Genomic DNA, 26,328 nt, shown 5'->3' with positions numbered 1-26,328 from the left:
AGTCTCAATGTCTAACCAAATAGAGGAGTCATTGTTTGTGATCCAATCAGAAATATAACATAGGTGGGAACACCACTGATAGAACCTGATAGAACTTGGCAGCTGCAATATTGCCATCTTAAGTCTTGCTTGCGTTTACTCCATATAAAGGAACTTAGCCATCCATTTACATCCTTTATTACCTTATTGGAGAGTAATACCGGGATCATTTGGATTGGGTAAAGTAGTCTAGGTAAAATGTTCATTTTCAAGAGGGATATTCTACCCAACCAAGAAATCGGGAGAGAGTTCCAGCGCTCCAGATCCTGTCTTATTGTATCAAACAAGGGAACAAAATTGGCTTTGTACATTTGCTGGAATTTGGGAGTTACAAATATACCCAGATACGTAAAACCTGAGGGAGACCATTTAAAAGGGAAGGGGGGAGAAGTATTAGGTACAGAGTGAAGGTTATCAAGTGGCATAGGCCTCTGATTTAGTTAAGTTAATCTTGTAGCCTGAGAATTCGCTGAATAATTCAATAATATTAATAAGAGATGTAGTTGAAGTCTGGGGACTAGAGATGAATATCAGGACATCATCAGCATACAAGCTTATTTTATGGTGAACATCACCAATGAGCAGCCCCTGTATAGCAGGCGTTACCCTGATGGCCTCGGCCAGTGGTTCCATAACGAGTGCAAATAGGAGAGGGGACAAAGGACAGCCCTGTCTGGTACCTCTGTATATAGAGAAGCTATTTGACCTTAGCCCATTAGTAAGGACAGCAGCCTGAGGGTCATCATATAAAACTTTCACCCATTTTATAAAGTTGTCCCCTAGACCAAATTTATTTAGAGCAAAGAATCAAGATCAAATGCTTTCTCAGCATCTAGGGAGAGCACAAGACCATCCCTAGTACTTTGTTGGTAGGCTTGAATTACATTAAGAAGCCGCCTGACATTGTTGCATGACTTACGGCCCTTAATGAAGCCTGTTTGGTCTCCTTTCACAATTAGTGGCAGTGAGTCCTCTAATCTTGTGGCTAGAATTTTAGAAAGCAATTTTCTATCCACATTCCGAAGGGAAATTGGTCTGTACGAGGAACAAGACTCTGGACATTTTCCCTTTTTGAGAATAAGTGATATGTTGGCTTCTCTCAGTGTTTGAGGGAACTGGTCATTTGAAAATGAGTGGTTAAACATATCACGCAATGGCTCAAGGATCAGGCCATGGAACTCTTTACAGAACTCACTACAAAACCCGTCTGGTCCTGGGGCCTTACCATTTTGCAGATTCTTAATTGCGAACATTATCTCTTCCTCGGTAATAGGGGCATTAAGGAGAGACCTCTGTTCTTCGGAGATAGTAGGGAGCTCAATCTTAGAAAATAAGTTCTTCATTAATTTGGGTGCATCATTTGGCAGTTCTGAGGCATAAAGATTTGCATAGAATTTCTCAAATGAGTCATTTATATAAAAAAAAATCATATAAATGATTGCCATCAGAATCAGTAATAGTAGCAATTGACTGTGAGTCAGCTCTCTTTTTAGCTAGGTACGCCAAGTACTTTCCTGGCTTATCGCCATGTTCATATAGCTTTTGCCTGACAAATCTCATTTTCTTTTCAGCGTCCTGTGTTAGGAGAGAGTCCAACGTTGATCTAAGAACTGATATTTCCTTTTAATAGGGCAGGAGTGGGAGTTTTAATGTAGTCCTTCTCTTTAGTTCCTAATTCACCCTCTAACCTTTTTTGCTTTTCACGCTTTTTCCGCCTCTTAGTGGCTGTGTATGACATAATCAGACCCCTGGCGTACACTTTACAGGTTTCCCAAAGGAGCGAGGGGTTATCTGTTGATTGAGAGTTAATAGAGAAAAATGCTTTAAACTCTGTAATAAAATATGATGTGAATGTATGGTCTTTAAGGATGGTTGTATTCAACCTCCAATGTTTTGACAGATTGAATGCCCCGTTGAGTTTTATGTCCAGGATCACCTCTGCATGATCAGATATGACTATGCTTCCTATCCTAGTGGATAAAACAGACTGCAAAGACGTCCTGGGCATAAAAAGGTAATCTATTCTAGTCTGACATCCATGAGGTGCAGAGAAAAAAGTGAACTCTCTGTTGGAGGGGTGAAAAGTTCTCCAAACATCAGCATACCCCAGATCATCACAAATAGCTTTAAGTGACTTAGCTCGAGGAGAGAGTGAAGCTATACCGCTGGGAAACTTATCAATAAGGGGGTTCAACAAACAATTAAAATCTCCTCCAACCACTGCAGTGTCTGAGTTTAATTCTGAAAAGTCTAGAAATACCTTAGTGAGGAAATCAGGGGGGTGGGCAGGAGGGAAGTAAATATTCATTATGGAGATGTTCTGCCCTTGTAAAGTACCATTAATTATAACAAAGCGACCAAATTTATCTTTCACACAATTCAAGACCTTAAGTGGTAAGTTCTTTTTCACAAGAATTGCTACACCTCTACTTCTGGATGTAAATGATGAGAAAAACACTTGACCAAACCCCCCTTGTTGTACTTTCAGATGCTCCTTATCATCCAAATGAGTTTCTTGCAACAGGGAAATATCAATATTTTCTTTTTTCAAAAAAGACAGTACCTTCTTCCTTTTAATGGGGTTATGGCTCCCTCTAATGTTCCATGTACATACACGCCATTGCACTTTGACCATTCAATATCCAGACTGAATCCTACTGTAAAAGTGGGGTGGTACCTTTTTCCATGTGTTGAACTCTCTTCTATTTCACCGAGCATAAACAAACGATATGAACCCTGAACTCGAACTATGCTAAACCCAAAAATTAAACATGTAAAGATCCAAAAGGGGGTTTTCCCACTAGCTAACATGCAGTGGATTTCAACTTTCCAATGTAGACTCTTAAGTCTGCATTGCCACTCAATAGCCTCATCCTTTATATATATGGAAATGAAAATCAATATATAAAGATTGAGGCTCTTCCACCTAAAACCAAGCCTGGGCACCAATATAGATTCACCCATATCTCAGCCTGAGCTATAGCGGCAGTTACTTTAGCAAGAAAAATAATAAAAATACGAATATTACTGAACCGGAGCACGTGAGAACTCACACCACTGTTTCATGATCAGATTCAAATAAAATAAAAAAATGTATCCAATGCTGCGGAGGTGCAGCTTAAAGTTATTTACCCGAGAGAGTCAATAAACGCAGCAGCCTCTTCAGGTGTGTAGAGTTTCTTAGGCGATCCGTTGACCATAATCTTCAATGTGGCCGGGGTACAGCAGTGCGTAGTCCATCTCCATTCTCTTGAGTAGAGCCTTCGCCTCATCAAACCCTTTGCGTCTTCGTACAACCGCTGTGGAATAATCATTGAAGAATGAGACCTTTGGACCTTTAAGTTGACTACCGTCAACCGATGTTTCTAACCGCATCCATGACGCGCTGCTTGTTGGTGAAGTTGTGGAACTTTATAACCACTGGCCGTGGGCGCTGGTTGGGACTGGGTATCGGTGCTTGAGAACGATGGGCTCTGTCCAGCTTCACACGACCAGCCTTAGTGTCCATTTGTAGGTAGTCAGGGATCCATTCCTCAAAAGAATTTACTGAACGTGTCCCTTCAGAATTTTCCGGGAGTCCCACAACACGAATATTGCATCTGTGTCCTCGATTATCCAAGTCGTCAATGTGCTCCGCCATTTCGCGCACCTGTTTCTCAAGTGCTTTTATTTTAGTGTCCATAGATGTAGTTGAAGCTTCCACTGCAACAATTCTTCCTTCCCCCTCATCAACACGTTTGACAACCCTCTGTAGTTCAGCTGAATGGCCCGCTATTGCTTCCAAGACCGTTCTTATCTTAACATCGATCACTTTAGTAATGTTATCCGTCATCTTTTGAATCACCAGGTCCATTGTGCCTGGATCCGCAACGGTGTTAGCCTCGCTAACGTAAGCTAGCTCCTCCTGCACATCTACAGGGATGGTGGTTTTGGTCGAGTTCTTAGTAGCTCTGCTGGGCATGTTGTCGGAGATTTTTGAGAAATAGCCGTCAAGACTCATTGTAGGATAACTTATTTAGCCAAAGCTACCACTTTTTCAAGTTAGGAGATTAATGAAAAAAATATAAATTTACGAATGCCACGGGAGCTCGCTGAAACACAGTGTTCTCTCTACGGCGCCATTTTGTCCCCCCGTAACGACTATCTTAAAGATGCACTATGCAGAAATTGCTCAGCCGAAAAATTATAGTAGTTAACCTAATTTCATTTTGTGACCAAGCAAGCAAGTATCGTGTAGAGAATCATTGTAGCATCTAATCTGCTCTGAAATATATTGTCCATAACCAAAAATATTGTATTTTCAGTTGTTTTGAAGCTTGTGTACAAAACCAAAGTAAAAGACAAAAAAAAAAAATGAAGCATGGGCAGCATAGAAATAGCGCACATAGAACAGATCTACCACTTCTTAGACTTGCTTTCAATTAGATTGACCGATCAATAACTCACATATCTATGTGAATTTTGTCAGGTCGCCCAAAAAGTTACATATTGCATCTTTAAGGTGAATGTACTAACTGTAAGTCGCTCTAGATAAGATTAATTAAATGTTTGAGATGTGACAGCATACAGGGGAGGTGAACCCTGACCCCGTGTCCACGTCCTGAACCTCCCCAAGGACCCCCTCTGGTAGAGGAATTAAACATTCATGCTTTTTAGCACTCATTGCATCCACCCCCAGCTGCCAAGGTCTATGTGATAAGGATAGCACTTCCTTCACAAATCCCCCAGAGAGAGCCCTCCTTCCCTGTTTCGCCTTCTTTTTGGGGATCAATCGGATCCTTTGTCATCATAGGCGTCTTTTTCTCTGGCTGCGAATAATTATTTTGCTTTGTTGTTGACGTTACATTAACTAGTAGAGTTGCGCTAGGCATGACAAATGTGGAAGTTGCCAGTTCATTTTTTTTATTCGGTTTTCAGGCTCTTTGCAGATGGTCTTTGATGCTTTTTAGATGCATTTTCTACATCCACATTTCAAAATGTATTAATTTCTGTTAATATTGCCTTGTCTATGTACCTTTAGGGGAAGGAGACTGAGGAAGAAGATGATGTGGCAGTCAACATGGAAAAAGATCGATTTATGGATGAGTTCTTTGTACAGGTAAGCCCCAGGTGTGTGTGTGAGAGCGGCGAGTGCTCTGTGTATGTACACCACTGAGATGTACACAGGCTCTGCACAGGTCAACTAAATCAGAAATTCTGAGGTCCATTCAATTATACAAAACATTGTTCATCAAAGTGCCTTTTATATCTCTGCTGAATACTGGTAATTTAGCTAAGAGGTCCAATTAGCATAATCAAAAGTTGCAAAGAAGAAACCTGTATTTGAGGTTAAATAACAATGTGTTGAAGCAACGTTTGGCTTGCCTTCCTCTCCCACCATTTGCATCTTACTCTATTACACTGTTTTAATCTTAACGTAGACAGCAGCCGACTGTGGGCCATATCGTTTTTTTTTTTGTGCAACATATATGTCTGTGCTGGCACAGGAACTTATGTCATATGGTCCAGATTTGGTACAAATGTGGGATATGAGCACTAGGGGAGAGTTGGCACTTTGACTATGGGCAGGACTAGCATTTTCACAGCGAACATCTGGTTAGGTATGGCAACCAGACCTGGCCTACTTGTGGAGCCTAATTTCAAGTGGTAACTGGGCCAAATGTTCAGTGGTTCTTGTAGATTTGGGGCAGAAAACAAAACCCACCAGCAGCGTTTACACAAATATAGGCTAACTCCTTTAGCATTAGCATTGGTTTCCGTGGACAGGAAAAGGCCATGGAAGGTTCTGCCTAGGGCAGCACAATTAATCAAATTCACATCGAAATCACAATATTTACATGTTCAATATCCATATTGCACGAGATCCATATCGCATGCAATATTTTGAAATGCATCTCAGCCGCATGTAACGTCCGTTTCTATAGTTTACTCTGTTTTTTTTCTCTTGCGGCTGCTTCCCACACACACCAAGCCCCGTCCCCTGTCACTCAAGCAGCACAGTTGCTCCTCTGTTAGATTCAATATCATACTAGATACCGTTCTGTTGGGTCATATGGAGTCAACCTATTGTTCCAAACAAGAACGATGCTGTTTTCCTCTTTGCGTCTTAATATACACTGTAAGTCATTATATTTCTATGATTTCAACACTTTACTCAAGTGTTTTGATCTATATCGTGCGTCAAATCGCAATATTTGGTAAAGAAATCACTATTCTATTTTTATTTTATTTTTTTTTTCCCATATCATGCAGCCCTAGTTCAGCCTCAACTGTAAGTGACTCTGAGTTGAGGATTTAATCTGTAATTCAGCTGGAGTTTATTCTGTTTCTAACATTAGCTACTTCCATAACTGAACAGGCCCTTGTTATGCGTGAAGCAGCGGGGTTGCCATGTTTGTGCTCAGCATTTGAGCTCTGAAGTCGATACATCTCACTGTAGGTAGGCAATGTCTTGCGCTCCCAATTACAGATGTTCAAGCTCCTGCGTCATTACTTCAGTCACGTCTTCCGCGAGCAGTCCTCTTCCAAAGTAAGGGATCAGTCATCAAAGAGCCCATGCCGTATCTAGATACACATCAAGCCATCAAACATAGGCCTCTATGGGGTGGGGCTTGATGCTATCTAAGGACCATAGAAATTAGCTATCTGTGTTTGATATTAGCATGGTACATACAGCACAGTTCTGAACCTGCTGATTTTATTAATTTAGCATCTGATTCCTTACCCTCCGACTGGCTTACTCAAACCTCCCCCTCACCTCTCCCATGATGCACCTCTTCCTATGTTCCCAAGACAATGCGTTCTTAATCAACTTACCTGATCAAATAAAGGTGGATAAATCAATACATAAATTGAATTTAGCTCTAAGTACAACTTATTCCACAGGGACTGTGATGGTATAATAACTTAAATCCCCTCTGCTCTCCTCTCTCTCCATGACTCATTGAATCCTTGCTGGCATTGCTTCCTCTACTTTAACAGGCATTTTCCCATCAGGCTGCCCACATGCAGTGTCTGAGCTCTCTAACAGCACACTTAAATACTACACCATGCTGAGCTGTAGAGGAGCACCATACTCAGCTGAGAATCTCCCTAACTACCAGGCACTGTGCAGCGTCCGTAGTGGTGGAATATACACATTGACGTAACCAACGTCTTTCTCTGTCTCTCTCCTCCACCAGTGATATTTAGACCAGCTCCCTATAGACACACACTGCACACTGATGACATCACTGAGGCCTATAACTAAGTGTGGTGTGCTGTGATAGGGCTGATAGATACAGTGGGGCAAAAAAGTATTTAGTCAGCCACCAATTGTGCAAGTTCTCCCACTTAAAAAGATGAGAGAGGCCTGTAATTTTCATCATAGGTACACTTCAACTATGACAGACAAAATGAGAAAAAAAATCCAGAAAATCACATTGTAGGATTTTTTATGAATTTATTTGCAAATTATGGTGGAAAATAAGTATTTGGTCACCTACAAACAAGCAAGATTTCTGGCTCTCACAGACCTGTAACTTCTTCTTTAAGAGGCTCCTCTGTCCTCCACTCGTTACCTGTATTAATGGCAGCTGTTTGAACTTGTTATCAGTATAAAAGACACCTGTCCACAACCTCAAACAGTCACACTCCAAACTCCACTATGGCCAAGACCAAAGAGCTGTCAAAGGACACCAGAAACAAAATTGTAGACCTGCACCAGGCTGAGAAGACTGAATCTGCAATAGGTAAGCAGCTTGGTTTGAAGAAATCAACTGTGGGAGCAATTGTTAGGAAATGGAAGACATACAAGACCACTGATAATCTCCCTCGATCTGGGGCTCCACGCAAGATCTCACCCCGTGGGGTCAAAATGATCACAAGAACGGTGAGCAAAAATCCCAGAACCACACGGGGGGACCTAGTGAATGACCTGCAGAGAGCTGGGACCAAAGTAACAAAGCCTACCATCAGCAAGGGCATTGAAGATGAAACGTGGCTGGGTCTTTCAGCATGACAATGATCCCAAACACACCGCCCGGGCAACGAAGGATTGGCTTCGTAAGAAGCATTTCAAGGTCCTGGAGTGGCCTAGCCAGTCTCCAGATCTCAACCCCATAGAAAATCTTTGGAGGAATGGGCCAAAATACCAGCAACAGTGTGAAAACCTTGTGAAGACTTACAGAAAACGTTTGACCTCTGTCATTGCCAACAAATGGTATATAACAAAGTATTGAAAAACTTTTGTTATTGACCAAATACTTATTTTCCACCATAATTTGCAAATAAATACAATGTGATTTTCTGGATTTTTCTTTTCTCATTTTGTCTGTCATAGTTGAAGTGTACCTATGATGAAAATTACAGGCCTCTCATCTTTTTAAGTGGGAGAACTTGCACAATTGGTGGCTGACTAAATACTTTTTTGCCCCACTGTATATTAATATATATATATATTTTTTTTTCACCTTTTTTTAAAATTAGGCAAGTCGTTTCAGAACAAATTCTTATTTACAATGACGGCCAAACCCGGACGACGCTGGACCAATTGTGTGCCGCCCTATGGGACTCCCAATCACGGCTGGATGTGATACAGCCTGGTTTCGAACCAGGGACTGTAGTGAAGCCACTTGCACTGAGATGCAGTGCCTTAGACCGCTGCGCCACTCAGGAGCCAAATGAATGGAATGGGCCCAATACCGTTTGATATATTTATGACAGTTATATTGGGGGCATATCTACACAGCGACTGCATGGGCTACGTCAAGTAAAAAGCTCTGTTAGCTTGCCTGTTTTGATTAGGCAATTGGCCTCTAATGTGCTAACAGATTTTGTCTCCCCAAATCTGAGTGATATAACACATTTGTACAAACAGAAATCATATTAAGTATAGATGTTATGCTTTTTTAAAAAGGGCTTCTTTCTGGGTCCTACATCATTACCTGGTCTGCTTGTGGATGGCCTCGAGTGGGCTTGTTGAATAATGTCTCCCTCTCTGTTGTACCAGGTGGAGGAGATCCGAGGCTTCATCGAGGAGCTCTCAGAGAAGGTGGAGGAGGTGAAGAGACAACACAGCGCCATCTTGGCCGCCCCCAATCCTGACGAAAGTAAGTCACTCTTCTCCTCTACTCTTCCTCCCTGGATGAAAGGATGAGAGATGGAACAAGGGAGAGGGAAAAGGTGGGTGGTAACCTCCACAGATCATGAAATGAGATTTTTGCGAAATGGTAGGAGGCTATCTGCCTCCTACAGACACACACACGGTCATAGGTAGTGCATACTACCTCTGAACCTCTCTTTCATTACAGCCTAGTTATACATCAAGAGTTATTATCTGTTGAGCCCACATGCTACACTAGCAAGCCCTATGTTACCCTCAACCCGCAATGTATTCTTCTCACACCCCTACTGTTTTCTTATCAGTGATGGCAGCACATGTAATGTGTGAAAAGGAGAGGAGACTCTGAAACACTGCTTGTTAAGTTCCGGAATTTGAGAATTTACTTGTTGAATTGAGGTGGAGAATAGCCCATTATGTGAATGCCCTGGCATGAGGACTTTGGTGTTGGTGTGGAGTGGTGTCTACTCACACCGTTTATGGAGGGTCACTCACTCTCTGGAGAGACGTGTGTGTGGTGTGTGACACCACACTTACTTTCAGTATGCAAGTTAGTGAGTCAATGTGCCACAACTTCATTTTAATTAGTGTATAAATATCCTTCTGTTTTCTTTGGAATTTGTAATATAATCATTTAATTGCATTGTATAAAATAATACATGTAGTTATGCATGGATGCATTTKCCCCCCCCCCCCCCCCCCTATTTTTATCAATCAAAAACTATTAAACATGGCCAGTTAATTAAGAGATTTCCCTAACAAGCACTAATCTCCAATGTGTTCTGGTTGGCCAGACCGGTCTGGCCTTGCAGAGAGGTTCATTTAAGGCTTGAGAAGAACCACTGGGCTTAAGGCGCTGATGGAAAAAGAAAGCCTCCATTTGCATTTATATTCATCGACAGACACGTCAAGTGAAATATTAATACATTCCAATTATAGACTACTCACGTTGGGCAATTTCCCCCTGGGTTGCATTTGGAGAGAGATGCAATGTTCCATCTCCCATTAAGTCTTATTAGATGAATATTGGTGTAATTACCAAAGCACTCTAGCTAGCATAGGGAAGTGTCTGTGTGTTGAATTCACAGTAACACGTATGACATTTCACTGAAGTACAGAGAGAAATGCTTTAATTTGTTGATCTGTTTTGGTGTCATTAGAGAAGTGGCTCCATTTTGAGTATAAGGGGAATCAAAGTGAACCATGTTCTTCAACTGTCACTGAGTATAAAATATTTTTTCATCACTCAAGGGACACACACACTCACGTCAGCTTCAACTCCCCACCCATCCAGCGCTCCAACTAGCATATCATGGATTGTAAGTTCCTTTGAATAAAAGTATCTTATGACCATATTGTTAAGACATTATTGATTTGAAATGAAAATCTGCATTTAAAAAACAGACGCAGTCCATTGGCTACACTACTTGTTTGATGCATAGTGTAATACTCAAGGGCAATGCTACCTTGACTGCTGGCTTGCTGTTGAGAGACAGTCAGTCAAACCTACACTTGTGAAACCTGACCCTTCACCTAAACAAGAGGAAGTGTGTTGCATTGATTTGTGTCCTCTCTGGAGACACATTGAGGATGGAGGAAGATAATCCACATAAAATGGAGAGGTAATACTGCTGATCACCTCTCTCTCATCTGTAGTCATTCTTTTGTTTTCAGTTAGAGGCCCTAATCCATTTGTGTCAAACATACGGGAGGGGTTGAGTTAAATAAATATCGTTCTTTTTTTGAGGGAACTCAATTGTCAATGAAATGACTAAAAACGAATAGAAACTGTAGAAATGATCATGGATCTACATGTATACTTCATTCACCCGACCAGCTTGCTAACAGTAATCGAAAATAATTCTAGACATTCAGGTAGCATCGAAAATTCCAAAAGTGACAGTGTGGCCCTTGGGGCAAAATTAGTTTGACACCCCTGCCCTGATTGATAGGGCAGTTACTACCCTAGCGCTACACAGAGAAAGAAGCATGGGTTCAGTTATTTGATGATATGACGATTTTGGCTAGATTTCTTCCTACTTATTGTCTCGTCATGTCGTTTGGATGCATCTAAGCCTTAACACGTCTATGTGCTCCCAGGTCACTGTCAAAGTAGAGGAAGAACCCTGCATCATTAATGCAGGTTAGAGAAGACCTTTGCCCCCATTAAAGTGCCGCTGACAGTGACACAAACAAGCTCCTCGTCTGCAACAGATGAACTTGACCTCCGTGTTTTGTCACACACTCAGCCTACCTTCGTTGTCAGGGTTACAGCAGGCAGAAATTAGTTGTCAGCGCCCCATTTTTCTCCCCAATTTCGATCTTGTCTCATCGCTGCAACTCCCCAATGGGCTCGGGAGGAGAAGGTTGAGTCATGCTTGCTCTGAAACATGACCCGCATAAACCTCGCTTCTTAACACAATACACGCTTAACCCGGAAGCCAGCCACACCAATGTGTCGAAGGAAACACTGTTAAACTGACGACTGAGGTCAGCTTGCAGGTGACCGGCCCGCCACAAGGGGTCGCTAGAGCACGATGAGCCAAGTAAAGCCCCCCCAGGCCAAACCCTCCCCTAACCCGGAAGACGCTGGGCCAATTGTGCACCGCCCTATGGGACTCCCGATCACGGCCTGTTGTGATACAGCCCGGGTTCAACCCGGGTCTGTAATGACGCCTCTAGCACTGCAGTGCCTTAGACCGCTGCGCCACTCAGGAGGCCCTTGCTGCTGCATTCTGATCAGATGCATGATTAGCGAGAAGAGCCAGTGTTCCTCACACATACCATAACAGACTGTTTTATGCACGCACACATGCAAACACACACACGTATGCACACGACACTCACACTCACCCACGCCCACTGAAGACAGAGCTGTCTTGGAGCCACAGGGAGCCTCTTATGTGAATGTCTCTCCTCTCAGCCTCTAGAAGAGAGAATAAAATCTCCAAACGGGGGTTGAGTCTGATTTCTAAAAATCAGGAGGACTACAAGGAGTGTACAGTATATAAAGAACAGAGCTACACTAACAAGCTATTGTGGGGTCTAGTGATGGTTTTGGGGCTATCACTCTCCTATTCATAATTGGTGAGTGGCTGTGGCTGCCTTCCTCTTACTCCAGACATTAATTTTAGGAGGAATAAAAACAGAAAAGGAGCTTTACCCACACCGAGCTGAAAACACAGGATGTATGAGAGAAACGTGTAGGAACTCAAACCAACATGTTACTTTCACCTATCCAGTCATTCTAGATCATTAGGGTAAGGATATGAGGACAGGGATCCACTTGTTTTGAGACCTAGCCCAAAGTTGTATATGGGGCTTAGAAGTAGGGTGAAATTACCATATCTCTGTGTGGGTGGTGTGGTCTGTGCAGCCCACTGAGAAGATGACTGATGCTGGGAGCTGGCTGATGTGGGACAGGACAGGAACAGGAACTAGGTCATCACCACCAAAGCATCCCTGATCTTCCATTTGATGTATTATTTTGGTTTATTTAGGAATCTTTTACCCCTCTCAGGAAGATGTATTAGTTTAAAGCATTTCAGCATCTGGTGATATGGCTGGGGTGTTTTGATGTTATTTTCTTTGCTTGAAGAAACAAACATTCTCGCTGTTGCAATCGTGTTGATTTTGTTGGATAAAATTGATTTAATAATTTTTTTCCCCCTCTATCAACAGAAACGAAGGCAGAGCTGGAGCAGCTGATGACAGACATAAAGAAGTTTGCGAACAAAGTGCGCTCCAAGTTAAAAAGTATGTTGCAAACACACTTCCCTCTCTACGCTAAATAATGTTGCCGCCTTTGGCCAGATTCTCTTAAAAAATTAACCAGGGCCTTGTTTCCTAGTTACTTCAGCATTAGGATGATTGTACCAGATGCATTGTTCTTTACTAGCCAACTTTTCAAGTGTTACCCAAACAAGCATGTAGAGAGAATGAACAAGCATGTTCATTGGCTAAGTGCGTTGTTAGACCATGTGTCGATACTGATAGGATTGAAAGAAAAGCAGCGCTGCCCTCGGATCAGCTTTCTCCATTCAAATTTTACCTTAATATTATATTTCACAATATTGACAATGGATCTACTAAGCTGTATGGAATTGTTTTAAGAAAGTCATACCAAGGATCATTTTGCCATTTGATTTAGAATTGTCACGTTCTGACCTTAGTTCTTTTGTATTTTCTTTGTTTTAGTATGGTCAGGGCGTGAGTTGGGTGGGTTATCTATGTTTTGTGTTTCTATGTTGGGTTTTTCGTTTGGCCTGATATAGTTCTCAATCAGAGGCAGGTGTTAGTCATTGTCTCTGATTGGGAACCATATTTAGGTAGCCTGTTTTCTGTTGTGTTTTGTGGGTGGTTGTCTTCCGTGTTTGTGTGTTCCACACGGAACTGTTTCGGTTTTCTTATCTATTCACTTTGTTATTTTTGTATTGTTGTCGTGTTCAGTATTATTAAATATAATGGACACTTACCACGCTGCACATTGGTCCGACCTTTCTTACTCCTCGTCAGATGAGGAGGACGAATTCTGTTACAAGAATTTTATAAAGAAAAAAGTTTGGCCTTACTGCTATTAGGCCATATAATAGCATTGAATAACAGATTCATTACATATAACAACCGATAGTCCTGCCCAGAAAAGTCTAACGGAAGTTTGTTCTTAAGTGTCTGTCCAATATCTGAGAGATATAAGATAGATCAGGAACCATTTAAAAAGTTTTAACAATTTTTATTTTATTTTTTATTTTATTTTTTACATGTGTTTAACACCTTATTTTTTTACCCCTGATCTGACCACCTGTTAGCCTACCCATTGTTACATAATGAAAGGTGTGAACCTATAATAGGCGGTTTCCCTGGTTGAGTTGATGAGCTGATTTGGGCCATCAGTTGATTGACAGATGTAGGCCTACTGTACAACGATAAACTTTCTTCCACTGTGGATGCTCGTTTACATTTTTTAGTTGGGTTATGTATATTTTGTCAATATACATACTGAACAAAAATATAAACGCAACATGTAGAGTGTTGGTCCCCCATGTTTCATGAGCTGAAATAAAATGTTCCAGAAATGTTTCTCAAATTTTGTGCACACATTTGTTTTCATCGCTGTTAGTGAGTATTTTCCCTTTGCCAAGATAATCCATCCACCTGACAGGTGTGGCATATCAATAATCTGCTTAAACAGCAAGCTCATTACATAGATGCACCTGGTGCTGGGACAATAAAAGGCCACTCTAAAATGTGCTGTTTTGTCACAATACAATGCCTCAAGTTGAGGGAGCGTGCAATTGGCATGCTGAATGCAGAAATGTCCACCAGAGCTTTTGCCAGAGAATTTGTTCATTTCTCTACCATAAGCCACCTCCAACGTCGTTTTAGAGAATTTGGCAGTACGTCCAACCAGCCTCACAACCGCAGACCACGTGTGACCACACCAGCCCAGGACCTCTACATCCGGCTTCTTCACCTACGGGATAGTCTGAGACCAGCCACCCGGACAGCTGATGAAACTGAGGAATGTATTTCTGTCTGTAATAAAACCCTTTTGTGATGGAAAAACTAATTCTGATTGGCTGGACCTAGCTCCCCAGTGGGTGGGCCTGGCTCCCAAGTGGGTGGGCCTATGCCCTCCCATGGCTGTGCCCCTGCCCAGTCATGTGAAATCCATTGATTGGGGCCTAATTTATTTATTTAAATTGACTGATTTCCTTATATGAACTGTAACTCAGTAAAATTTTGCATTTATATATTTTTTTGTATAGTTCAGTATAGTTCTGGTCTTTGGTGTGGATTGAAAGCATGTATTGTGTGTCTTTTTAATATTTTATTCTTAAAGCTGTCAAGATGTTTTATGCATTTGAGCCTATCCAAAGACGATTTCGGAGCACGCTGCTTAGACCCTTGCCCTACGGCAGTTCACAATGCTCTAGCAAGCACTAAGAATACTATGAAAACTGATGATACATAGGCGTGTCGTTACATAGCCCTAACCTTAACCACTCTGAATTAATGCCTAAATTCTTAACGTTTTAAGTTGTTTCTGTTTTAAGCCTGTAACCACATGGAATTAATGTGTCAATAGACTTTCACAGAGAGGAAGGGGGAGGCCCAACTCGGCGGAAAATCTGACTCCCTCCAGCAGAGGGTGTTTAAAAAAATACATTTTTTAAATTTCACCCACCAAGCAAGGTGTTTTTGTTTGGAGGTCAATGAGAGAGTGTCGAATTTGGTCAACAACAAATGAATGGACTACGTCTCCCATTGTTAGGGCTAAGAGACATGTATCTTGTCAGAATAGCCATAATCTTTGCCGTTCACCCATGAGTCAAAGGGCAGTGGGCCGGATTCGAACCCATGCCAACACTGGCATATGTGTGTCAGGGTCAGTGGCTGTAACTGCTGGACCACACAGGTATTGATTCTGCCTATTGCTTGACTTCAACATATAATAAAACAGTTGATCTAAAACAACAGATTTTCCCTAATGAAAAATACATCTACCCCCTACAAATATGTAAATGTTTTATAATCCACATAAGAATACACAAGAGATGCGCTGAAGCCTGCATTTAGCCAACATAAAGTACAATGTACATTAGGTACGGTACTGCATTTTATATACAAAAACCACTTCCAGCTGCCCACTGGCGGCGATTCTAAATATTTATTCAGATATTAAAATCATCCTGCTGCAAGATTATTTTACTCCTGCGGCGAAAGGGGTCAAATGAAGCTCTAACGATGCATTTTGGCTGCTCTATGAGTGGTCTGGATCACTCGTATCTGGATCACTCGTAGATGTGCATGGGTTTCAAGAGCCACGTTACTAACAAAGGCTCTGGGAAACACCTTGGCTACTAAAGATCCATCGTAAGAAGGTTCTAACGATGATCTTAACGCTACGAAGGCTCTGGGAAACGAGGCCCAGGTTCTTCATTAATTAGACCTTCTGAATAAATGCTACTGGTAATGGTAGATTAATTCTCCTTCACGCTCTCTGTTCCCTACAGGCATTGAACAGTCCATAGAGCATGAGGAGGCTTTAAGCAGGTCGTCTGCAGATCTGAGGATACGTAAGACACAGGTGGGTTATGCTATATATAGCAGGGACTTTCAAATCGGAGTCTGTAGTTTTCAGGATTGGAGTTGCCATCCCTGCTGTGCTGTGTAACTCTAGTCTAGTGAATTGTGGAAAACTCATCCTGCATCATTTCCTACCAGCATTCCACGTTGTCTCGGAAGTTTGTGGAGGTGATGTCAGAGTATAATGCTACGCAGTCGGACTACCGGGAACGCTGCAAGGGCCGCATCCAAAGACAACTGGAGATTAGTGAGTGTACTCTGTGTGTGTGTGTGTGTGTGTGTGTTCCTGATATTCTCTTATCAGGAATTGTGATACGATGTTGGACATGACTGCATTACAGAGTACATAGTTACACACCGAATAAATGGGTTGATTTGGTTTTATTTCCCCCGTCCAACATTTTGTTTGTCTATTTTTAACACTGTTTCCACAACACATTTATTTTATGCATTCTTAATAGTGTCTGGGATTCCTAATGTTTGGTTGAGGTGTAGATGTGTATGCTAATTTATTAGCATATATTTATGTAGAATGCATCTGTTCACATGCATAATTCAAGGCCGCGTTTCATGAGTAATGGAAGACAGGTAGATCATGTAAACTTTAGGGCTGTGTAGTCAACTTTGATCAGGACAACCCATTGGTGACCCGCGTGTGTGTGTTTTGCAAATGTGTGTGTGTGTTTCACAGGAGGTTGATGGAACCTTAATTGGGTAGGATGGGATCGTAGCAATGACTAGAGCGGAATCAGTGGAATGGTATAAAATACATCAAACACATGGTTTGATGCCATTCTATTCGCTCTGTTTCAGCCATTATTTTGAGCTGTCCTCTCCTCGGCAGCCTCTACTGGTGTGGTTTGCATAATGAGGGCTTTGAGAATCGCCTCATGTTTTAAGACTCTCTTTAAATTGTTTCATCTGTTAGAACCTTGTTGTTTCCGGAAGAGGTGTGTGAGAGTGTGCGAGAGTGACTGGGAAATCAAGCCAATTCTTGAGATATTGATCCGGTTAATTTAAAAAGCCATCATGGGAATAGCAGTAAACAAGGTGAGGAGGCCACCGACGTCATTCCAATCTTCTATTTTAATATCCTTTAAAAAATTATTTCTCCACTCACTCATGCAGTTTAGACTGCGTTTAATAAACCTTGAAGCGATCATCGAAACAGTTTTCCGGTTTTCTCTGGAGGTGTGTGTGTGTGTGTGTGTCTGTGTGTGTGTGTGGCACTGTAATTTCAGCTCCAGATGACGGTAGTGAGGAGATAACACCCTTAGGGGTTTATTGAGCAGAATATAATATAAACACTGAAGTCACTCAGGCTGGAAGCAAATGACGTGAGGCAGAATGGGGAAAGATTGACTCTGAAGTGATTAGAGATGTAGAGACAAGCTCCTCTTGGGTTCTCCAACAAGTTTCACTATTAGAGAAGTGTGGGGATACCAAAATAGCTTCTTGTGGTTAGATGATTCTTATTTTTCTTGGTCCTTCATCATCTAAAACTCTTACATTAGCATCATGGTGTTATGGCTTATGCTTTTTGCCGCCATACATGAACGTGTATTGATATTTACAACTTCACATGAATCCAACTGTCAACATGGGTTTGTTCATTTGTCTCAAGAAGTCATGCAATTGCTAGCCTGTGTTTCAAGCCTGCTCCTGGAAAAAGCATGACATCATTTTAATTCAGTTTAATTGACCGTTTCAAACAAGGAATATGTAGATGGGTATCAAAGGGACTCCCCTCGCAGGTTGAGGTTGATTAAACAGGCATGTGTGCCAGCTTCTCTGACTTGCCTGTCTAAATCCCCAGCCTTCCACAAGGTGTGTGTGTGTGTGTGTGTGTGTGTGTGTGTGTGTGTGTGTGTGTGTGTGTGTGTGTGTGTGTGTGTGTGTGTGTGTTGTGTTTTCATGCTCCCAGGTGAGCTGCAGGTGTGTTGCAGCCAGGAAGTGCTAGCAGCGCTAAGTCAATATTGAACCAGGCGGAGCATCACACACAACAGAAATCCTGCAGCTGAACCTCCACACATTACACACTGCACAGTCATACACAGCCATAAAGCATTATGCATAGCTATAGAGTGTTATACACAGTCGTAAAGCATTATACATAGCTATAGAGTGTTATACACAGTCGTAAAGCATTATACAGAGCTATAGAGGTTATACACAGCCGTAAAGCATTATACAGAGCTATAGAGTGTTATACACAATCATAAAGCATTATACAGAGCTATAGAGTGTTATACACAGTCGTAAAGCATTATACATAGCTATAGAGTGTTATACACAGTCGTAAAGCATTATACATAGCTATAGAGTGTTATACACAGTCGTAAAGCATTATACATAGCTATAGAGTGTTATACACAGCCATAAAGCATTATACATAGCTATAGAGTGTTATACACAGTCGTAAAGCATTATACATAGCTATAGAGTTATACACAGTCATAAAGCATTATACATAGCTATAGAGTTATACACAGTCATAAAGCATTATACATAGCTATAGAATGTTATACACAGTCATAAAGCATTATACATAGCTTAGAGTGTACACAGCCATAAAGCATTATACATAGCTTAGAGTGTTATACACAGTCGTAAAGCATTATACATAGCTATAGAGTGTTTATACACAGTCATAAAGCATTATACATAACTATAGAGTATTATACACAGTCATAAAGCATTATACATAACTATAGAGTATTCTACACAGCATAAAGCATTATGCATAGCTATAGAGTGTTATACACAGTCATAAAGCATTATACATAGCTTAGAGTGTTATACACAGCCATAAGCATACATAGCTATAGAGTGTTATACACAGTCATAAAGCATTATACATAGCTATAGAGTGTTGTACACAGTCATAAAGCAGTATACATAGCTATAGAGTGTTATACACAGCCATAAAGCATACATAGCTATAGAGTGTTATACACAGTCGTAAGCATTATACATAGCTATAGAGTGTTATACACAGCCGTAAAGCATTATACATAGCTATAGAGTGTTATACACAGTCATAAAGCATTATACATAGCTATAGAGTGTTATAAACAGCCATAAGCATTATACATAGCTATAGAGTGTTATACACAGCCATACTGTATTAATCAAATATGGTCTGTGTAATTCATTTGGCGGTAGCCTAGAGATTAGAGAGGTGGACCAGTTCAAGCCTTGGGCCGGACTAAACACAAAAATGGGAATGCAACTGAACTGGCAGCTAGAAGGCTGCTGGTCTCTAATGTACCATCTCCAGTTGTTGCCCTTGAGCAAGGCACTTAACTACACACAATTACTATCCATCCAGGGGCACTGTGTGTTTGTGTGTGTGGTGTGTGTGTGTGTGTGTGTGTGTGTGTGTGTGTGTGTGTGTGTGTGTGTGTGTGTGTGTGGTGTGTGTGTGTGTGTGTGTTGGGAAGAGCAGAAGACGAATATCAATTTTAACCAATGGACAAAACATTTTATTCTATTCTGTAAGGGATATATAGGGTGTCCAATCAAAATCTGTTGACCAATGGGTACATAATCCTCTAAGAAAGCCATTGGTCCAAACCTCATGTCTCTATCATAATCTGTTCAAAATTGATTGGATTTTTACCCATGTAGGATGGTCAAAATTAGGGGCGACTAAATCAATGGAGGCCAGAGAAGAACATTTGAAAGAAAATCTGGGAAATAGCATTGCGTCAGCTAGGCTGGATGCTGTGCGAGAATTTATGCTACCTGACAAGTTTACCATTGAAGTCGTCCTTTCATCTCAAATCTGGAGGATATAGAACAATGTAGAGTAAGATAGATAACGATTTTGAGACATGACATATATTATTTTCATGTTTTAGTATACACTGTTCATATTAGATCAAATACAATTCATTTGGCACATGCGCCGAATACAACAAGTGTAGAACTTACCGTGAAATGCTTACTTACAAGCCCTGAACCAACAATGCAGTTTTAAGAAAAATAAGAGTTAAAGAGAAGTTGCTGTTATTTTTCAAAGACTTCATACAAAAATAAGTGTATCTCTGTGAAAGAGATACCTGGTCGTAAACACCCATGGAGGTGATCACTGAGAACTCAACTAGCTGGTTTGAGCCACTGCATTTTATAGTAAATTCCATCCTCCTTTAGTCTACCATGACACACAACAGATGTATGGAATGGGTCACAAGGTTAAGATTTGTATGAAAGATACTTATAATTCACAGCAGACAGTATCTGCTGTAAAAACAGTCCTCATTGTGTGTAAAAACAGTCCTCATTGTGTAGAGACCAGTGTCTGGACCCCAAATCCATACTGGGCCCATCTCCCCCTGGTACCCCAGTACTGAAACATTAACTCATGCTCTGGAATGCGGTATCACCCAAAGACATGGTAACTCTTCCAGAGGCCCATCCTCAGTAGAACACACCCAGATGAGCATTCTAACAACCCCTTATTCTGTTACATAAAACAACCATTTGATGCAATAACAGCATTATAACATAATCTTGTAATTTCCACCATAATGTCAACGGAGCACTGAGCGTACTGCAATCTTTTTATTTCCAAAGCCTTTTACATTTAATTCAGCTGGTGTCATGCTAATTTAGCTATTTGTAACCCTTGGAAACAACTTGGAAGACAACGACCACAAAATGTAAAATCCTCAAAAGTTTTGGCGTGAAAGTTGCACCGCTTTTTATCGGATGTATTAGGTTATGAAATCCTACTTTTGGGATATAATGTTAATTATAAAACTGGATGGTTCGAACCCTGAATGCTGATTGGCTGATAGCTGTGGTATAGCAGACCGTATACCACGGGTATGACAAAACATTTATTTTTACTGCTCTAATTACGTTGATAACCAGTTTATAATAGCAATAAGGCTCCTCGTGGGTTTGTGAAATATGGCCAATATACCACGGCTATGTGCTGTGTTAAAGCACTAAGAACAACCCTTAGCCGTGGTATGTTGGCCATTTACCACATCCCCTTGTGCCTTATTGCTTAATGTTACAGTACATGACCAAAGGTTTGTGGACACCCATTCAAATGAGTTGATTCAGCTATTTCAGCCACACCCGTTGCTGACAGGTGTATAAAATCGAGCACACACCCATGCAATCTCCATAGACAAACATTGGCAGTAGAATGGCCAGTACTGAAGAGCTCCGTGACTTTCAACGTGGCACCGTCATAGGATGCCACCTTTCCAACAAGTCAGTTTGTCAAATTTCTGCTCTGCTAGAGCTGCCCCTGTCAACTGTAAGTGCTGTTATTGTGTAGTGGAAAGGTCTAGGAGCAACAGCAGCTCAGCCGCGAAGTGGTAGGCCACACAAGCTCACAGAACGGGACCTGCAAGTGCTGAAGCGTGTAGAGCGCCAAAATCATCTGTCCTCGGTTGCAACACTCACTACTGAGTTACAAACTTTCTCTGAAAGCAACATCAGCACAATAACTGTTCGTCTGGAGCTTCATGAAATGGGTTTCCATGGCCAAGCAGCCACACACAAGCATAAGATCACCATGCTCAATGCCAAGCATCGGCTGGAGTGGTGTAAAGTTTGCCGCCATTGGACTGTGGAGCAGTGGAAACGCGCTCCCTGGATTGTTGAATCACGCTTCACCATCTGGCAGTCCGACGGACAAATCTGGGTTTGGTGGATGCCAGGAGAACCCTACCTACCCGAATGCATAGTGCCAACTGTAAAGTTTGGTGGAGGAATAATGGTCTTGGGCTGTTTTTCATGGTTCATGCTCCTTAGTTCCAGTAAAGAGTAATCTTAACTCTACAGCATACAATGACATTCTAGACGATTCTGTGCTTCCAACTTTGTGATAACAGTTTGAGGAAGGCCCTTTCCTGTTTCAGCATGACAATTCCCCCGTGCACAAAGTGAGGTCCAATGGTTTGTTGAAATTGATGTGGAAGAACTTGACTGGCCTGCACAGAGCCCTGACCTCAAACCCACTAATGCTCTTGTGGTTGAATGTTCACGTCTAGTTGAAAGCCTTCCCAGAAGAGTGGAGGCTTTTATTAGCAGCAAAGGGGGTACCAACTCCACATTAATGCCCATGATTTTGGAATGAGATGTTCAACGAGCAGGTGTCCACATACTTTTAGCCATGTAGTGTACAGTTGAAGTCGGAAGTTTACATACACCTAGCCAAATACAGTTAAACTCAAGTTTTTCACAATTCCTGACATTTTAATCCTAGTAAAAATTCTCTGTCTTAGTTCAGTTAGGATCACCACTTTAAGAATGTGAAATGTCAGAATAATAGTAGAGAGAATTATTTATTTCAGCTTTTATTTCTTTCATCACATTCCCAGTGAGTCAGAAGTTCACATACACTCAATTAGTATTTGGTAGCATTGCCTTTAAAATGTTTAACTTGGGTCAAACGTTTCAGGTAGCCTTCCACAAGCTTCCCACAATAAGTTGGGTGAATTTTGGCCCATTCCTCCTGACAGAGCTGGTGTAACTGAGTCAGGTTTGTAGGCCTCCTTGCTCGCACACACTTTTTCAGTTCTGCCCACACATTTTCTATGGGATTGATGTCAGGGTTTTGTGATGGCCACTACAATACCTTGATTTTGTTGTCCTTAAGCCATTTTGCCACAACTTTGGAATATGGCTTGGGGTCATTGTCCATTTGGAAGACCCATTTGCGACCAGCTTCTTACCTGACTGATGTCTTGAGATGTTGCTTCAATATATCCACATACATTTCCTTCCTCATGATGCCATCCATCTATTTTGTGAAGTGCACCAGTTCCTCCTGCAGCAAAGCACCCCCACAACATGATGCTGCCACCCCGTGCTTCACGTTGGGATGGTGTTCTTCGGCTTGCAAGCCTCCCCCTTTTCCTCCAAACATAACGATGGTCATTATGGCCAAACAGTTCTATTTTCTTTCATCAGACCAGAGGACATTTCTCGAAAAAGTACGATCTTTTGTCCCCATGTGCAGTTGTAAACTGTAGTCTGGCTTTTTTATGGCGGTTTTGGAGTAGTGGCTTCTTCCTTGCTGAGCGGCCTTTCAGGTTATGTCGATATAGGACTCGTTTTACTGTGGATATAGATACTTTTGTACCTGTTTCATCCAGTATCTTCACAAGGTCCTTTACTGTTGTTCTGGGATTGATTTGCAGTTTTCGCACCATCTCTAGGAGACAGAAAGCATCTCCTTCCTGAGCGGTATGACGGCTGCGTGGTCCCATGGTGTTTATACTTGCGTACTATTGTTTGTAAAGATGAACGTAGTACCTTCAGGCATTTGGAAATTTCTCCCAAGGATGAACCAGGCTTGTGGAGGTCTACAATCTTTCTTCTGAGGTCTTGGCTGATTTCTTTTGATTTTCCCATGATGTCAAGCAAAGAGACACTGAGTTTGAAGGTAGGCCTTGAAATATATGTACAGGTACACCTCCAATTGACTCAAATGATGTCAATTAGCCTATCAGAAGCTTCTAAAGCCATGACATCATTTTCTGGAATTTTCTAAGCTGTTTAAAGGCACAGTCAACTTAGTGTATGTAAACTTCTGACCCACTGGAATTGTGATACAGTGAATTATAAGTTAAATAATCTGTCTGTAAACAATTGATGGAAAATTACTTGTGTCATGCACAAAGTAGATGTCCTAACCGACTTGCCAAAATTATAGTTTGTTAACAAGAAATTTGTGGAGTGGTTAAAAAACTAGTTTTAATGACTCCAACCTAAGTGTATGTAAACTTCCGACTTCAACTGTATGTTAGAGAAAGACCCCACTGAACGATTCAGAACAAATTTGTCAAGGTAAAATGTATTTTATAACATAAGGAAGTGAAATGTCATCACCAAAGCGCTCTGCACAGAGTGGGAGGACACCCTAGAATATGTTCTATGCCATTATGAATTCATATATACTTTTATAAATGCTTAGCAAATGTTATAATGCATTTTTATGGGTGTAATAAGAGGCACCATAAACTCATTACACCCAGGTGGTTCATAGAAACTAGTACAGTACCTTGCAAAAGTTTGAAAAAAGTTACCTTGTTTCAAAAGATTTAAAAAAAGAAAAAACGGAAAGTGGTGCATGCATATTTATTCACCCCCTTTGCTATGAAGCCCCTAAATAATATCTGGTGCAACCAATTACCTTCAGAAGTCACATAGATTGCGCAGAGGTGGACTTTATTTAATTAACTAAGTGTCCCATGATCTGTCACATGATCTCAGTATATATACACCTGTTCTGAAAGGCCCCACGGTCTACAACACCACTAAGCAAGGGGCACCACCAAGCAAGCGGCACAATGAAGACCAAGGAGCTCTCCAAACAGGGACAAAGTTGTGGAGAAGTACAGATCAGGTTTGTGTTATAAAAAAATATCCGAAACTTTGAACATCCCACAGAGCACCATTATATAAAAATGGAAAGAATATTGCACCACAACAAACCTGCCAAGAGAGGGCTACCCACCATAACTCATGGACCAGGCAAGGAGGGCATTGATCAGAGAGGCAATAAAGAAACCAAATATAACCCGGAAGGAGCTGCAAAGCTCCACAGCGGAGATTGGAGTATCTGTCCATAGGACCACTTTAAGCCGTACACTCCACAGAGCTGGGCTTTACGGAAGAGTGGCCAGAAATAAAGCCAATGTTTAAAATAAAAAAAAAAAAGCAAATACGGTTGGTGTTCGCCAAAAGGCATGTGAGACTCCCCAAACATATGGAAGAAGGTACTCTGGTCAGAAGAGACTAAAATGTAGCTTTTTGGCCATCAAGGAAAACACTATGTCTGGCACAAACCTCTGGTGGTGGCAGCATCATGCTGTGGGGATGTTTTTCATCGGCAGAGACTGGGAAACTGGTCAGATTTGAAGGAATGATGGATGGCGCTAAATACAGGGAAATTCTTGAGGGAAACCTGTTTCAGTCTTCCAGAGATTTGAGACTGGAACGGAGGTTCACCTTCCAGCAGGACAATAACCCTAAGCATACTGCTAAAGCAACACTCGAGTGGTTTAAGGGGAAACATTTAAATGTCTTGGAATGGCCTACTCAAAGCCCAGACCTCAATCCAATTGAGAATCTGTGGTATGACTTAAGATTGCTGTACACCAGCAGGAACCCATCCAACTTGAAGGAGCTGGAGCAGTTTTGCCTCGAAGAATGTGCAAAAATCCTAGTGGCTAGATGTGCCAAGCTTATAGAGACATATCCCAAGAGACTTGCAGCTGTAATTGCTGCAAAAGGTGGCTCCACAAAGTATTGACTTTGGGGGAGTGAATAGTTATGTTTTCTGTCTTTTTTGTCTTATTTCTTGTTTGTTTCACAATAAAAAATATTTTGCATCTTCAAAATGGTAGGCATGTTGTGTAAATAAAATTATACAAACCACCGCAACAATCTATTTTAATTGCAGGTTTAAGGCAACAAAATAGGAAAAATGCCAAGGGGGATGAATACTTTCGCAAGGCATTTCAAACAGGAAATCTGTGGAATACTGCCTTTGAAACAGACAATGTGTCTCCCACCAGGGGCTGGGTTAGGCAGAGATAGAAACAGGCAGACAGGCAGATGAGAGACTAGCATGTGATTAATCCTACGCTGATGCCTCTCTCTCTCTCTCTCTCTAAATCTCTCTCTTTCTCTTTGCTCCTCGTCCTCCCAGACTACTTGCCCGAATGGGGCTATGGGCGCCCACTCTCTGCCATCGTGATGAGTGATGCGTCTGTACACACAAGCACACACACTCACTCACTCACACAAAGACAAGTACGCACACACATGTGTTCTTGGATATACAGGACCAGTCAAAAGTTTGGACACACCTAATCATTCCAGGGTTTTTCTTTATTTGGACTATTTTCTACATTGTGTAATAATAATGAAGACATCAAAACTATGAAATAACACATATTGAATCATGTAGTAACCAAAAAAAGGTTAAACAAATCAAAATATATTTGAGATTCTTCAAAGTAGCTACCCTTTGCCTTGATGACAGCTTTGCACACTCTTGGTTACTATATGTGTTATTTCATAGTTTTGATGTCTTCACTATTATTCCACAATGTAGAAAATAGTAA

At 41.4% G+C, this 26,328-nt stretch overlaps 1 protein-coding gene across 3 annotated transcripts in view; it reads left to right on the top strand.

Moving 5' to 3' along the window:
• The window catches only part of LOC111982125 (syntaxin-1A), a 39,568-nt gene that overhangs the window by 10,558 nt on the left and 2,682 nt on the right, over positions 1-26,328 (top strand). For all 3 annotated transcript variants that reach the window (XM_024013699.2, XM_024013698.2, XM_024013700.2), the window contains exons 2-6: positions 5,060-5,137; positions 9,029-9,128; positions 12,821-12,895; positions 16,156-16,229; positions 16,367-16,475. In XM_024013699.2, coding sequence (XP_023869467.1) covers positions 5,060-5,137; positions 9,029-9,128; positions 12,821-12,895; positions 16,156-16,229; positions 16,367-16,475 — 436 coding nt within the window. The remainder of the gene's footprint in view (positions 1-5,059; positions 5,138-9,028; positions 9,129-12,820; positions 12,896-16,155; positions 16,230-16,366; positions 16,476-26,328) is intronic.

This window comes from Salvelinus sp. IW2-2015, linkage group LG20, assembly GCF_002910315.2.
Source record: "Salvelinus sp. IW2-2015 linkage group LG20, ASM291031v2, whole genome shotgun sequence".
Taxonomy (NCBI): domain Eukaryota; kingdom Metazoa; phylum Chordata; class Actinopteri; order Salmoniformes; family Salmonidae; genus Salvelinus; species Salvelinus sp. IW2-2015.
This window is presented reverse-complemented; position numbering and strand designations above follow the sequence as displayed.